Genomic DNA, 16,061 nt, shown 5'->3' on the forward strand with positions numbered 1-16,061 from the left:
GGGCGCGCGGCGGAGGCGGCGCGGGTGGCGGCGGCGGGTTGGCGGTGCTGCCGCCCGCGGCCGGCACCATGCTCAGCCTGCAGGACTCGCTCTTCTTCGAAATTAGCATCAAGTCCCTGCTCAAGTCCTGGAGCGGCGGCGGCAGTAAGTACGGCGCTGCAGCGAGAGCCGCGGTCTCGCGGCGGGTCGGCTTCTGCGTCCTGCCGCGTGGAGCTGAGCCGTGACAACAGTTGTGGCGGTCCCGTGCCGGTGCGGGGCGTGCGGGGCGCCCGGCCGGAGCGCGGGACGGGGCACGGCGTGCCGGCCCTTACGTAACGGGGCTTTGGGAGCGCTGGTGTGTGAAGCGCTAATTTGGGCCGCAGTTATCCCGGGCTGATGAGGCTTCTCGCGCCCTTTGCCGCCCGAGGCGGCGGGCGCTGGGGCGAGCCCTGCCTAGCCCCGCGTGCTCCTGAAGAAGGAGCCCCTGTCCCCAGGCCGAACGTGCTGCGGTCGTGCCTCAGAGCGAGCGCTGCAACTGCAGAAGGCGCACACTGTGCCGTGAGCTGCCCAGGCGCAGCGTCTCGGACTGGATTCCCACTGGGTCCGTGCCGGCTGAGGAGGGCCATGGCGCTGGACAGGGGCGGCCACGCTGCCCTCGCCTCACCCCACCTACAGCTCTCGCACGGGGTCCCTGCTGCCCGAGCATGACTGATGTAGGGTAATGGGCTACATGTTGCCCAATGTCCCGTGCCTTGTGTTTTTAACAACAAAACAATAGCCGAAGCAGGTGGCATCCCGTGTCTCAGCTGGGTGTGAACTCTGTGAGGTGCTGCCCCACGCTTTCCCTCACCAGCGCTCCTCTGGAGCTGCTGCGATTCATGGTCCACACGCATCCCGCTCAGAAAGAATGGTAAGGAATTAGCAGTGTGTTTGTCAGCTGGGGGTGTGCAGGCACCCGGCATGCCCCAGCAGCCCTGGCATGATTTGCTTCAGGCACTGACAGTGAGATCCGCATTTTGGACTGGCAACCTCAAGGGTGACAGCTCTAACTTGAAGCCGTGAGTGTTTCAAAGCTGACATCCCTTCTGCTGCTTTTGTGTCTTATAGTTTAGCTGTTCCAGGTTCTGCTTTGTACCCTGCAGTTAACTGATGTTCTTGCTGACTCATAAGTAACTGTAATTTAAACATATATTTTACGGTACAAGTTGAAGATGTCATGAAAAGGATCAGAAATCCTTGAGGTTGATTTTACTGATGTGCATTATTTCCAACCTGAAGCAGAACACAGGATGCATTCGGTTACAACAAATTGAGTCTGTAGCTGGCTAAATAAGTGCTGTGTCAATAAGAAGGCAAACTGCAGGCTCATGATCAGACAGCAGTGCAGGCTGTAACGGGGCAATGATGCCAACAGAGGGTACGTGAGGAGAGGCTACACAGTGTGGTGCTCCCACTGTGCCCCCTGCTGTGTGAGCAGCAGCTCTCTTGCCCTGCCAGGAGGTGGGATGGGGCTATGCCACTGCAATTCAGCCCGCCTTCCTCACAGGGTTGGCTCCACTCATGTGAGTGGACACGGTTACATCTGCTGCGGTGTGCAGCTGGGGACAGGCCTGAGCTGTAACCCACACCCAGGCTGCTTGCTTTCTGTCCCCTAAAACATTTTCCAATCAAGTGATGCAGTGTGTGCAGAACAAGGAGTTACGTAATATTTATGTTGAGCATGTGCTTGGAAATTCAATAAACTCACATCTGCTGAGAGATTACGTAAGAAAGGTTTCTCCTGTGTTTTCTTAAAGAACTTTTAAGTAACTTGAGAACATTGTATACTGAGGAGTATCGGAGCAGCAGTGCATGTGCTTGTGCACATTTATAAAAGCACTCGTAAAGAGCGTGTCCTGCTCCTGCAGACCCCGGCTGAGGGCTTGCTTAGCTGGCACAATGCTGCTGCAGTGCTGGCCTGGCTGAGGTTTTATTGTAGTTGATCTTTTTTCTTTCATTGACAACAATGAAATGACACTCGTATGGCCTAGATTCAGAATGCTGACTCTCTGCCAACGATTTTAGGCATTACTTCTTTTTGAAGGGAGTCAGGCGTGGCCTTTTAAACCAGTACTGTAGGGAGGATATTCCTGCCCAGGGATTGTTTGCTTGCTGCAGTGGTGGATGGAATGCTGACTTCATGTGAGCTTGTTCTTGGGTTGTGTATCTGAGGAGTCTTGGTCATAATAATGCATCTGAGTCCTAAAGGTGAAAAAATGCGTGACGTTATAGTTATGGTCCTGTTTAGCTCATTGAAGGATGAATCCATAGTCTGTGGAGTGAGGCTTCTGAGGTTTCTGGTTCTGCAGCAGGAGGGCACGTAGTTACAGTTATTTACGTCAGCTGGTAGGAGAAAGCACTCATATTTTGTCCACAAGCCCTTTGTTTAATGGAGATCTGGATGCCATGAGAAATACTTTTGGTAATACAATATATGTGTTCCAAAGCCAAATGTGATGCTGCTTACGAAGAGAAGCAGTGTGCAAGGGAAGCCTTTCTCTAAGATGAGTTGTGTATTTTAATGACAGCTCTGCATGTATTTCTGGAGCTTATAGTCAATTTCCTGGTGGGCACCATCCATTACTGCTTCCTACAAGCTCTTCTGTGTTTCTAATACCTGCCGCAAGGATCATCTTGTCAAATTCAGAAGTGAAGAATTATTTCCAGAGAATGAAAACTGAGCTAAAGACTATCCATTGTTTTTTTCTAATAACGAACGCACAGGTTTTGTTTCTGCAGTGGTTGTGGTGTGCCTGTTCAGCAAACAGAGCAGGGTGTCTGTTCTGTGTCCGTCTGACAGTAAGCCCACGTGCAGCTTACTCAGGCAGGTATCTCTGTGCTGTAGGTAGCTCGTGAGATTCTTGGTGTCGGTTTGCTCACCTTGGTTCAGGAGTGGAAGTTCTTGGAACCTGGGAATGTACAAACCATGCTGTGGCAGGAAGGCATGCTGGATCTGTCCAACAGCTGGTTTTTAAAATGTATTCTAAAATCAGAAAGAAAGGGAAGAAGGCAGAATGGAGGTGAGTTAGCAGAGCTCCATCTGCCAAACACGGGCAGGTAGCTTGGAGCTATCTGCCTGGGGATGGGGTGAGGTCACGCTGTCCTTCCCAAGGATTGCCTGACTGAAGAGTGCTTTCTCTGTTACCAACAAGAAATGGACTTTTGGCTCTCAGGAGAGGTACTGCTCCGATAGCACTCTGCTGAACCAGTTCAATGTAACAGGCACGTTCTTGCCCTGTGGCTTTTTGTTTCATGGCAGATGATACAGTGTGCTTTAACTGAGAAGGATGACATCACCTCAAATTGCCAAAACAGGGATATCTATAGTAAGGGAACTTCTAAGGAATCATGGGACAAACATTCTGTTGTTGGCCCTGTCCTTTGGGAGGAGGTGGCTGAGGGCTACTGCAGAGCTGGGCACATGCTTGCCAGGAGGGCAGCTTTGCTGCTTCTGCTGCAGCTTGCTTCTGGATTGAAGTGTTTAAAGCAATACATGCACAGTTCGTTAATACTCCAAGAATCATCCCTTTGATAAATTTCAACTTTTCTTCCCTGTAACTGTTGGACTTCAAAGAACAAAATGAAGCGTAGGAGGACAAAGGAGCCTTGAGATACTGCATGATTGCTTCTGCTCCAGAATGTCCCTTGGGGCAGTAGTGAGCAGTGGTGGCCCAGGGAACCTGCAGGCATTTCTAATGGCAGGTTTATGTTACAGTGACAAAATCTGTGCTATTTCACTATCAAGAGAAATCTTGTTTTCATGAGATCGTTTTTGGTATCTTTTTAAGCAGTGATAATAATCACATAAGTACAATATTGAATAGGTTATTAACTTTATTTCTTCAGCATTAAACATCCCAAATAATAATGCTCAGTCTTCCCGAGGGAAGCGTTTTATTAATTGTCACCTTGACTTAAAGTAATGATAGTGAGTACTCATATGCTGAAACTCCTTAGGCTATGTTTGGGGAATGTACCAATTTCTCCTATCACTGTACTTCCCAAAATGGAATTGATATACTGGAAAGTGATATTTCTAAATTAAAGACTAATTCCAATTTGTGATAAATTTTGGGAGCGCTCCTAGATTTTGTAGATTCTGGTTTGTTTTCAATGTATTTAACTGTATTTTGTGATAGTAAATGTAATTACTGATCTGTTCCCTGTACTGCTGGAGCAGTAAGTTTGTTTACCATAGAGAGAGGCTGCGATGGCTTTGCCACAGGCTGTTAGTTGTCATGGTAAAGCAAAATTGTGGCAGTAGTTAACCACCCAATAAAATGTGAACCCGATGTCTGCATTTTGAGTAAAAAGGGATTATGGAATGTGACCTCAGTATTTGACCTTGTTTGTGAACTTTGGTGGCCCCTAATGATGGCCATTTGCACAGCTGGAATACATTCTATTGAATGAAATGACACTAATGTTATGTGTAGTCTGGTATATGAAGAAAAGGAACTATTTAAGGGGATTTTTTTTTCTAGAGGTCAATAAACAGGCTGGCAGGAGACAGCTAGACTGTAAGATGATTCAGACCAGTCAAATCATCAGTACCACCTGAAGCTGAGAAAATGAATGTTCCCAAGTGAAAGCCTCCAAGGTGTCAAACTTCTGTTTCAGTTCTCTGTTAGGTGTTGGAGGGGTGAGCTGGATGAGCATGACAACATTTCACCCCATGTCTGAACCCACAAAAGGGGCTTTGCTCCAGCTGTGCAGCCATGTCACCTTCTCACCTGCCATCTGTGGTGTTCATGTCATCCTTTTGGTGAGCAGGTTTGAGTCATTACATCAGCAGAAATTTTCTTGGGAAGCTGGAGGAAGTTTTTCTTTTATTTAATGAGCAAACAAGAATTATATTGAGGCAAAGGTGGGTGGAGCAAGGCCTGGTGTACAGGAAGGGCCAGGACCAGCTGCCCACAAGTACAATGGCGACTGCCTCTCTCAGTGTCTGGTACCTCAGCTCGGCTGGGCTGTGAAGCCTTGCTCTCACGCAGGCTGCACACAAGCTTCCTTTATATTTGCTCATTTTATTTCTGCATGACTGTGTGAATCTTTTTTTTTTTTCCTTAACTTTCACTCTTACTAAACACTTATATCGATGCATGCATTTTTTTTTCCTTTTTTTGCCATATCTGTTTGATGCCCACAGTCTATACTTTAAAACTTGATGGAAATTTGATGTAGATTAGACGTAAGGGCCTGGAGGCTCATCAGAGAAAGGTATGTGACCCGAGTTTTAGAAATTATAAGTAGATGAGGATATAAAATGCTTCAGGTGTTTGTTTTGGACTTTTCTAAATGTTGTCATGGAAAACCTTGAATTATGATTTGTTTTGAAGATGATGTCATGTGTGATTCTTCATATAAATTTTTAAATAAGGTGCTCGCATTGTAGTAAGTATGATATGTGTCAGGCCATGCATTATTTATTTTCATCGGGCATAGATATGCTAGAATGAGCTTTCCTTTAGGGCATTCTTTCTATTAAAACAATATACTTTTTGCTAAACCCATAACTCAACTGGATTTTGTAATGATTCAGATTGCAGAAGAGAATGCTATTGAAAGGAGAAAGTGCCCCACATACAAACCCCTCTGTCAGCTGCTATTGCTAGAATAAACTGCGTGCTCTGCATGAACTTCAGGAAAGCCCCAGATAAACCAACTGCAGCAACCCATATCAAATATCCCATTTCTGCTGACTTTTTTTTTTAAACTCTAGCTCTGCTGATCTTTGTATTGGAAGGGGAAAGGTTCAGACGTTTGAGATTTAGTAGCATTTAAGAGATCACTGACAAAACAGTATTTATTTATTTAGAAAAGTGGTTGACATCTTCAGAGCAGTCTATAGAGCAAAAGTATTGTGTTTGCTATATTATATCCTGTTGGCATATAGTTGCAGTTTTCCCTTGTTTAAAAAAAAATATTCTTCCTTATTTGTCAAGAAAGTATAATGATGATAGTCAAAGGGAGCTTTTAAATTCAGTTAGATACAGTGCAAAATAAAGCATAAATATAAACTTCAAGAGGAAAAGAACATTCTAAATCTAAAGAGGTACCCGTAACCTAAAGTATATGCCATGCTGCTGTAAGTTGTTTGAACTCTGGCATTCCTAGTGCCTGCACTAACGTCATGAGAAAAGCTTTACATTTTTACCTGTGTTTCTGGGAGAAAATGTAGGGAAATTTACTGAAGCACAATTCTGGATAATAAGCTGCTAGGCTGCAGTAACAAGAAAAGAGAATGTTAAGGCATAGACTTGCGTTGTTTTAATGGCTTAATATTGGAATGTTAATTATTGAAGTATTAAGGTATAGAAACAAATTATATAATTGACTTTGTATTGATAAATCTTATTAGGCTAATCCTGGAACTATGGACCAATCAAGAAGTAAACATGGAGATGGTCAAAATGCTAAGTTGTTTATAACTGGAAAATGTTTCAGTACAGTTACAAAATCGGATTTTTTTTTAATGACTCTTTAATTATTTACATCAGCCTTTAGACTTGATGCCTTAAATGGGTATAGTTAAAAACAAACAATATATGTAGGACAAATTTTACTCAGTTCAGAGTAAATACTGAATAAGTAATACTTCAAAGCAGTGATGGAAAACAACAAGCATATAATTGAAAATAAAAATCCTCGCTCTTTACCTTTTCTCATTCTTCTCCTAAGAATGTAGAAGTTGATAATCCGAAGAGGAGAGAGAGTATTTTTTTTCAGATTTACATAGCTTCAGTGGCATTCAGTGTTCAGTAGGCATTTGGATGATGCCCTCAATAATATTCTTTAACTTTTGGTTAGCCCTGAAGCAGTTAGGCAGTCGGACTGGATGGTCTTTGTAGGTGGTTCCAACTGAGCTTTTCTAAAGTGTATATAGAAGTAAAGTGTTCTGAGAGTTTAAAAAAAAAAAGACAATAAAGAAACCACACAACCTTTTGAGCTTGTAAAATATTTTGCTGTTGTTAAAAGCAGCAGTATTTATAGGTTTCTTGCTTCAACAATCCATTCAAGTTCTAGAAGCAGTTAATTGCTCAAAGAGATTCGAGGAAAATGCAGTATAAATGATTCTTCTGGTTCTACCGATTGGGCGCAGCCGTCGTGTGGATTGGGGATATCTTCAGTGTTACTTAGGAAACTTCCTTTGTAGCCTATTGCTACAGAACAGAGTGCTGATCCAGAAAGATATATTAGTGCCTTAAACACTTGCAAGTCAATACTAACTAATTAATGGATATTGCAAAGAAACATTACATCACAATGTGTATATCGGTGTAAGTAGCCCTATGAATTGTAGATTTTCTTCCTTTTACTTCTTTTGTTCATCATCCCTATGTTTTTGCTGCTGCGCTAGAACTTAGAGGAGTTCCTGATCTGAAAGACTTGTTTGTGAGGGTGCTGGTGCATTTGGGTTACTGTTCAATATCAGCTTAGCTGGTCTTAATGCAGAACTGGTGTTAGGCTTAGGAAATAGAGTGTCTGACATCTCAGTGGAAACCTGTCTCTTCTCTCTCTTTGACATCTTGTTTGTGCCAGCTGTCAGCGGGACACAGCAGTTGGGCCAAACATCACCAGATTTGTACTGTTCTTTCAGCTACAAATGGGGTCTTGTCCTGGAAAAAAAGACAGGCTGGCAACTGATGCTTCATTTTTATGACAGCAAAGCGGAGAAAGGAGGAAGCTAGCCCAGTTGTACTGAGATCTGGCTGAGAAGTTCAAAGTTTTTTGAATAGCTGTTTGAGACACAAAAACCTGTGACAGACTGATTGGGGGTGTTAAGGTAGGCTATTGCATTGTTCTACTTACAGGGATGTTCTTACCTTTCAAACTCTCTCTCTTGAAGAAAAAAAAAAGGGTAGGAAAAGAAATTTGCTGGCAGAAGTGCATAGGTAAGAAAAAAAATAAGACAAAAATGAAGACTTCAAAGTCTTTCTTCTTTTTTCTCTTCTTAAATAACTGTAAATTAAACAGACAAAACCAACCTGAAAGCATGCTTGATGCTGTAAGTATTCCTTTGCAGGATAAAAAACAAAGTATATGCTAAATTAAAAAAAAAATACATTAAGTAAAGCAGTATGAGCAAAACCAGGTTTCATAAATATGATGAAAGGTAACCAAAGGGAAAGCATTTTTACTCTTAGAAGTTTCCATAACATATGCCAATGTAGTACTGTTCAAAGGATTATTTGGACATTATTTGTATATATGCAAGTACAATATTTGTGCCTATCTTTTATGGTGAAGTTATCCTTGAAGGGGGTACTTTAACTGAAAAGCTGAAGTGTTCATCATTGAAGAGGACAAGGGCAACAAGATGGCAAGTTGTCTTGTCCAGTAGGGTAGAGGATGGCAGAACAGCTAAGGAGGGTGCAGATGTATTTTTGGTAGAAAGCCTTGTAGGAGTTCACTATCCAAAATGTGGTTTAGGTGTGAAATACTACTGAGAGCATAAAAACTTTTTGAAGCATATTGAACTAAGGATGAATCTCAGTGGTATTGAATCTCACTGTATCTGAACGCTGTCTTCCTCTAGTAAACTATGTTGGGCTTTGCTAGAGATTATGCAAGTTTTCAGAATCAAACATGCATGCACTGCTTATTCTGAAGACCTGAAGTGAGGAAGTACTGCTTCCTTAGTTGATTTTAATGTAGATACCATTTTACTAGCTATACTTTTTAGTTCTTTCTCAAGGTTTGTTCTCTCTTCTTTACTTCTGTTAAGACCATTTATATTAGTGGTGCCAAGAAAAATGGCATCATGACCTTCAGAATAATTTGGTTTTATTTTATATTTGCAGTTTTAAGGTTATTAAGACTGACTGCAAACAAATGACAATCAATATGGTATAGTTTTAACTCCTTCAGAGCTAGAGGCCTGGAAAGGTGCTGAAGAGCACATTGATCTCTCATGTGTGCTGGACAGGATTGTCTCTGTTTCAGTCCTCAGGCATCTAATAGCCTCGCCTCATCCACTTGACTCCTGCTGTTTAGATATTTATAAGCATTGGTAAGATTCCCCCTCAGCCTTCTCCAGGCTGAACTGCCCCAGATCTCTCAGCCTTTTCTCATGAGGGAGAAGCTCCTGGCCCTTCACCATCTTTGTGGCCCTCTGATGGACTCTCTGTAAAAGCTCTCTGTCTTCCTTGAACTGGGGAGCCCAGAACTGGACACAGAACTCCAGGTGTGGCCCCACCAGGACAGAGTAGAGGGGGAGGATCACCTTTGACCTGCTGGCCACATTCTTTTTAATGCACCTCAAGATACCATTGGCCCTCTAGACCGCAGGGGCACACTGCTGGCTCATGGACCCATGGTTGTTGACCCATTGATATAAGAGAGCATAATAAGGTGTTGCAAGTTCTCATACGCGTCCATAGTTAAAATATGTTTTTTTCTCTCAAGTTTCCTTTGTTTCTCTAACCTTTGCTTCTTATCATACGCAGCTGCTTTAGTAGGGTATTGGTAACAGATTAGAGATCTAGAGGTTAAACGTTGCTCTTCTCTCTGTTTTATTTCTGTGACGTAGGTGTGTGTAACCTCTGTTGCTGATCAGACTGCTTCCTGCAGAAAAAAACTGATCTCTGTTGTAGGTCTAGGGAGCTTCCAGTCGGACCTGTAGTGAAGCAGATTTTTATGGTGTGACATCTCAGTATTTTTTGGTGATATCAATATGTGACCATACAAACTTAAATACCATGTCAGTGAAGAAAAGATGAATGATGAGCTTTGGACACGGAACTCCCATTTCTAGGCCCCAGTCCCTGCTGAAATCTCTAGTCACTGCAGCACAAACAATGTGCTGGCAGCTGCCAACTGCGACTTGTTTTCCTTCCTCTTTGCTTGCAGTTCACTGCAAGCAAAGTTGTTCTCATCTTATTCATGAAATCTGTATCTTGCTACTTAAGAATGATTAATGAAGTAGTGTGTTTTCTTATTGTACATACAGATTTTCCCTGTGTGTGAAACATGCTGATGAGGCTAAGGTTCAAAAACTTCACCAGAAAAGCCAACATTTCCAGCACTGAGTAGGAATATTTGGGAACATGTTAAAACATTTTTGGTAACAGTATAGCAGAGCAAGGATGAAGCAAATATTGCCCCATTTTCAGATATTGCTAGTTTGTTTATATATTGCAGTTTAGGAGATGGCAGCATTGACTAATGATCAGCTCTGCTTCTGGTCAGTAACCTGTGTGACATTTTCTTCCTTCATGTAGCAGTAGTCAAGAGATTTATGGGTTATACAATTGCATTTGTGATGTCCTCTGCTAAGAAATTTTACTCTCTGTTTCTAAAGAGGGCAACACATTGGAGAATTTGTAAAGTACAGTCTTGGTAGTTACATAGTTTTCTTCTGGTATACTTCTTTTCTTCTTTTTATATTTGTAGAAAACTGTAGTCTTCTTAATGTCACCAAAATACTGCTGCCGTCACTAATGGCCATTGGTATCAGTGCATATGGCTCATATGGCTAGGTGATGAGTTACTTTTGAAACCTCAAAACCTCACAGTATTCAAATGATTGCAGTTCTGAATGTAGCTGGGATTCAATTGTCCTACCTCCTTACAGGGTGCTTTAAAGTCTGGATTTAGATATAAATACGTTTATTCCTGTCTATCAGTACAAAAGTCTTCAGAATAGGTGTTACCTGGCTCTTGTTATTCTTCTGATAGACTGGATGTTTACTGCTTTTGTTGTTGTTGTTCATTTGTTTTTTTTTCCCCTGGGTCTTTGTACAAATATGGGAATAATTATTAATTTTTATCAGAAAACAATGCGGGAAATACCATCACAACATTGTATAAACCATGTGGCAGATGTAAATATGGGATCTTGTAGGAGGGGAAGGTGATGTTATTTAAAATAAAAACTGAATTTTCGCTCACTCACTCTGTGGCATAAGCCCCAGGAAGTGTGTCCAGGACAGGAGTGTTCAGTGCATGTGACCAGCAGTAAGGCACCATGCTTGTGTCCAGCTGTTAGGTCCAGGATCCATTACTGTGACATGGTAGATAAGGGTGCCTGATACCACGTTGCTGACTTCATGTCTTCTGAATGATTCTTAGGTTGTAAACTACATACAAATTTTGGATGTGTTTTCGAAGCTGACAGTGATCACTGTGGCCATCCTGTTCCAGCCCCTTAAGTCATTAGCAGTCATCACTGTTCTTTGTGTCCAGATCTGGGTGGATTGTGAAACAGCAGGTAGACGTGCTGGGGTGTCCATGACCTGCTAACATTGGTGCCAGTAGCACCAGCCACTCTGAGAGCCCCTTTTCCCCCTGCTGTGAGCTCCTCTGGTATTTGCACACCCTCATTCTTACTAACCTGAGCATCTTGGTTGTAGTTCTCTGCAACCAAGCACTTAGATGTTTTTTAGAGTTCCTAAGAATGTACTGAAACCAGATGAAGGCTCTTATTTTTGAGAAGGCAAACTACTTTCCGAAGTAAACTAGAATTGGATAAAAAGTTTCAGGTGGAGGCTGAGAAAGCTAGGAGAAAAAAGCTTTTTCTTTTGCCTTTTAATTCCAATATAGTACAGCTGAAATCTTTTGAACACCCAGTTTAACCATGGATTTTGGAGTTCTGTGGACAAGCATATGATAACCTATTTTTGTTTCAGATGTGACTAGCCTCCTCCCCAGGATCTGACAAAGAGGCTGTTAACTCCGAAAGCTTGGTGTGTTTACAGTGGCTAAGAATAGCACTGCACCACACTTGGTATTGTCTTCTTACAGAGGTCCAGTTCTAGCTCTGGGTGCGGTTTACATGCCATGTGAGAATTTACAGCTTGTCTTGTGCGGTGCCCTTGCATTGTTACTTTCTCTGAAGACTCAAAGCCCTGAAGCCGGTTGTCTGTTTTCTAAGAAGTTGCAAAACTGCAGATTCTTACTGGTTGTTTACTTTTATTTGCAGTAAGCACAGAGAAATTTCTTCAGAAGATCCAGTAAGAAGCGTAAGTGTCTCATGCTCACTGATGTAAGAAGATCTTTAACTAGGACTTCGTTTGAGCTCAGTGCTGCATTATGCTGTTATGCCAAGACCTCAAAAGTGCAGAGGAATCTCAAAACACAGTTGCTAATCATAGAAACAAAATAAGTTTGTATCAGTATCCCAAAGTACAGTCCTCAGTCATTTGGATATTTCTTAATTTTCACATTCAACGAATTTTTTTCCACAAGAAAAACTGAAAATAAACATTCTGGAGCCTCACCGACTCTGCAGTTGACTTTGCTGTTGTCTTGTGGAGTTCAGTGAATGAAAGGGAGTACATTTGGGAAACAGAAACACGCAAAACACTACAGCTAATTTGAAAACATTGTCTTTACAGAAATCTTGTGAGATCTGCACATGTCATCGCAAGGAAATGGAAGCTGTAGTTTAAAAATAGCCACAGACGTGCTAACTCTGGTTGCATCGGAAACCGAAACCCAGCAAGTGTTGAATTTTCAGAAAAGCTGGTTTTCTGCCCTGCTGAAGTAAACTGCACTGCAGGGCAGAAAACTTTATTTAGGGAGTTATGTTGTTTTTCCGTCTCTTCTTTTTTTCTCTTTGGACAGTTAAAGTTAGGTGCACAAGTTGTTGTATTTTTTTGGGTTTTTTTTCCTTCTCAGTGAACTTAGGAGAACATGCTGTTGTGTTGCTTTTTTTTTCTCCTTGACACACTTGCGTTAAACGTAGCAGATTGAGTTAGTGATCAGTGGCTTACTTCTCTTTTCAGTTTGTATGTTCACCTGGAGGATTGCAAGGCAAAACTGACAGAGCCAAAAGAGATGGATTGTTCTTTCCTGAAATTGATGCTTGACGCCTGAGACTTGCCCTAACCCTGATTTGTGTATGCTTGAACATGTTTTAGTGCTCAAATCTGTTGACTTGGTTTTTTTGTTTTTTTTTTTAAGCCTTGAGTGTATGTCTTACACTTCAATTTACAAATTATACCACAACATCAGAAATACTATTAAAATGTTTCTGGTTGCTTCACTAGGCAGTTACTATAAAAAATGGGAAAATGTTCTTTAAATGGACCCAGTCAGGGCTAACGTAATGTGTCTTCAAGCTTTGTAGAGGTAGTTTTCATCTTATATACTAACATACTTATATGGAGCAGTTGAAAAGAAGATCATTTAGTTTCTTTATAGATTAAAAAAATATATATATAATGCATGATATGAAGTTATTGGCTACTTTACAACTGATGCTCCAGAGTTTTTTTCCTGAATCTCTTCTTACAGCAAAGCTGCTAATATTCATTACTTCTAGCATTAACTCAGGAAAGGTATCAGATTGACATTAATGAGATTAATTGAGGATAATGAGCATAATGAGGATAATGAGGAAAAGTCTTTTCCTCTTTCTACAGGGAGCTGGAATTGCTCTTTCCTCACGAGCAGGGAATGAGCAGGAGAAGGGAGGGGGATATAAAACCAACTACCTCGGGTTGTGCAGGGCCAGGAAACTCCTTGCAAAAGCTGCTGGCTTCTGGCACTGTCTTGAAATCAGACCAAACACAATTTGTCAAGCATTTTGTCATTGTTCTGTCTCAGTACAATGGATCAATAGGGTTTTTTAGTATCCGCTTGTAGATTGGGTCATAGAATGTGTTTTGTTTTTTTGTTTATTTGATATCTTAATACTGCAGAAGGAGGATGGGGAGTTCTGGTTTTCTAGAGACAAAAGATGGAAGAAGGCTTTTTTTTTCTCTTTGCCTTTTAGCGCAGGCAAGCTTATGGTAGCATTGACTTTGTTGCTTGAGGCTTTTTTTTTTTTTTGTAGTGTATGTATTAATACTTTAAAAAGAAAAAAAAGCTTCATTAGAGATATGTGTGCGGGGATACTTGTTGGAAACAAGCTGTCTGTGCAGCCATATATCAGTGTGTTTGTATTCCATCAGTGCTCCATCCACCGCTTCATTTTTTAGGTATTACTACTTAAAGCTTTACATGTAGAGTTTAGTTAGTGCTTTCCCTCCTCATCATGAAGTGAACATACTGTAAAAATAAAGTAGGTATTTAGATAAGTTCAGTCTTGTCATTGCTCTGGAAATGTGTGTTTTCTTAACTTACAGAACAATGTATGTGGAAATCTGGAAGTCTCTTTACTTCTCAGGGATAGTCTCAAAATATTCGGTGTTTACATCATTGAGAAAGTTCTAATTGCTTGTGTTTGTAGAGAAGAATTTGATGGTGTGAATAGCTGGAATCAATGCCAGATAGCTTGCTACCTGAACTGACCTCCTTCCAATTGACCTTTTGACTCCAAGAGTTAGAATGAAGGGAATAAGGGCATGTCCACAGGCTTTCACAGGCTATGGCCTCTCTGCTGTTAAGTGTATGCGTAGTGCTGTCTAAAAGCACTAAAACCACAACTGCTATGGCAATGAACCTGTGCTAATAGTTCCCTTTGAAAGCTGGAGAATACTGCTAGCTCGGATCTCTTGGAAGCTCAGTTTACATTTTCCTGAGGGCACGTGGATCAGAAGAACCAAGATAACAAGCCAAAGTTAGGCCATTCCATCCCTGCTTTCCATATGTAAAGGAAAGTTGTAATCATTATTTCTGTTGCGGTAATGATTTTAAATGAGAAATAAACATGGGATACAGCTCTTCTAAATGCCTTAAGCACTTCTACAGTTTAATCATGTGGGAATGGAATCGCTTTGCATTGTTACTGGAGGTATGACTTAGACTGTAGAAGCCCAGTATTAAGATACAGGTTCAAATATTAAAAAAAAAATTCATTTTTTTTCATTCTTACTTTGTTACTGTTTTGAGAGAATAGAAAATTTGTAAATAAGTAGAACATGATCAGTTATATATGCCCAGTTATTACGGTTTAATATTTTTAAGAAAACTGAGATATTAGGATGTGTTCTTGATACAGCGCTGACACATTGCCAGCGCCATTTGCATTCCTGCCACCGTGCTACCTCCATAGGTGATGGGTCATGTACTAGACTAGGGTCACGTGAAAGAGACAAGACAAACTATCTTATGCTTTATATATTTTTTAAGCTTTCATGAAAACAACTTCCTGAGAGTAAAGCAAAGCTTGTTAAATATAGTGGCAGTTTTGAAGTATGCCGTGAAATAATTTTCATGCCTTTCTGAGTGAAGATTTCTGTGAAATTCAAAATACTTTTTTTTCCTTTAATTGAAATGATTTATCTGAGGAGGGTTTCTGTTCTGGCAGTTCTAGAAAAGGAATTATATAAACTGCAATTTTAGTACTCTGACACTTTAATGGTCAGGATTTCCTGATGTCATGCTGTAATCAAGAATGACTGGGCAGGACTTTAGACATCTTAGTTTAAAACAATTTCCTCTTCCCCAGGACAAATCTTTGTGCTTTGTCATGTTGTTTTCAAATTGCATGTATATGGTTTGGTCTTTGGCACCTTACGCTATCCAACTTACCCACAAATATCTTCTTTTTTTTCCTGTCCAGTATTGGTTTGCATACATGGCCTGCCGTAGAAGGCTCTGTAAAATGATTGATGTAGTGAGTTGTAATTCTTTGTGCATGTGCTTGTAGCAGTTTCCACCAGTGTTTCCTGTCTAGCTAGGTTCTAGCTCTCGTGATGTTAAGGATTTTTAAAAATGTAAATATGGTAAAATTAATTTGACAGACATTCTGTGATATTTTTCTGGTTTTGTTTGTTAGATTTTCAGCTTCTTCCTTCCAGAGATAACTACTTGTATCATAGGTCGCACTTCTCCCCTGCCATCTCCTGCTGATTAAAATTATATAGCGTGGGAGGTCAGCTGAGTTGCAGAAGTGGTCTTTGAGACTGCGGCTTGTGGCAGCCTTTGCAGCTCTTCAGTCTGATGTTCCCAGTGGGCAGACTTTGAAAGCCTGTCAGCAGCTGCTGTCCCACTCCTGACTGGCTGCCCTAGAGGTCCAGACACTGTCCTCATGGCAGAGCTGACCTCTTTTTCAGCCACGATATTTCTTAAGAAAATTATTTCTGTTTTCTACCTTCCATAGAAGGTAAAATACCTGGACATTTGATTCAGATGCTTGTAAGTGATATACGTGA

At 41.3% G+C, this 16,061-nt stretch overlaps 1 protein-coding gene across 12 annotated transcripts in view; it reads left to right on the forward strand.

The window, feature by feature from the left end:
• Positions 1–16,061, forward strand: part of FRYL (FRY like transcription coactivator) — a 158,490-nt gene that overhangs the window by 40,234 nt on the left and 102,195 nt on the right. The window contains exon 1 of one of the 12 annotated variants that reach the window (XM_021394875.1): positions 7–144. The exons of the other annotated variants lie outside the window; for them this stretch is intronic. Within the exon in view, the coding sequence (XP_021250550.1) occupies positions 69–144 (76 nt within the window). The 5' untranslated portion in view covers positions 7–68. Of the gene's footprint in view, positions 1–6; positions 145–16,061 lie in introns of those variants that run through there. 12 annotated transcript variants of the gene reach the window in all.

The sequence above is a fragment of the Numida meleagris genome, chromosome 4 (genome assembly GCF_002078875.1).
Source record: "Numida meleagris isolate 19003 breed g44 Domestic line chromosome 4, NumMel1.0, whole genome shotgun sequence".
Classification (NCBI taxonomy): domain Eukaryota; kingdom Metazoa; phylum Chordata; class Aves; order Galliformes; family Numididae; genus Numida; species Numida meleagris.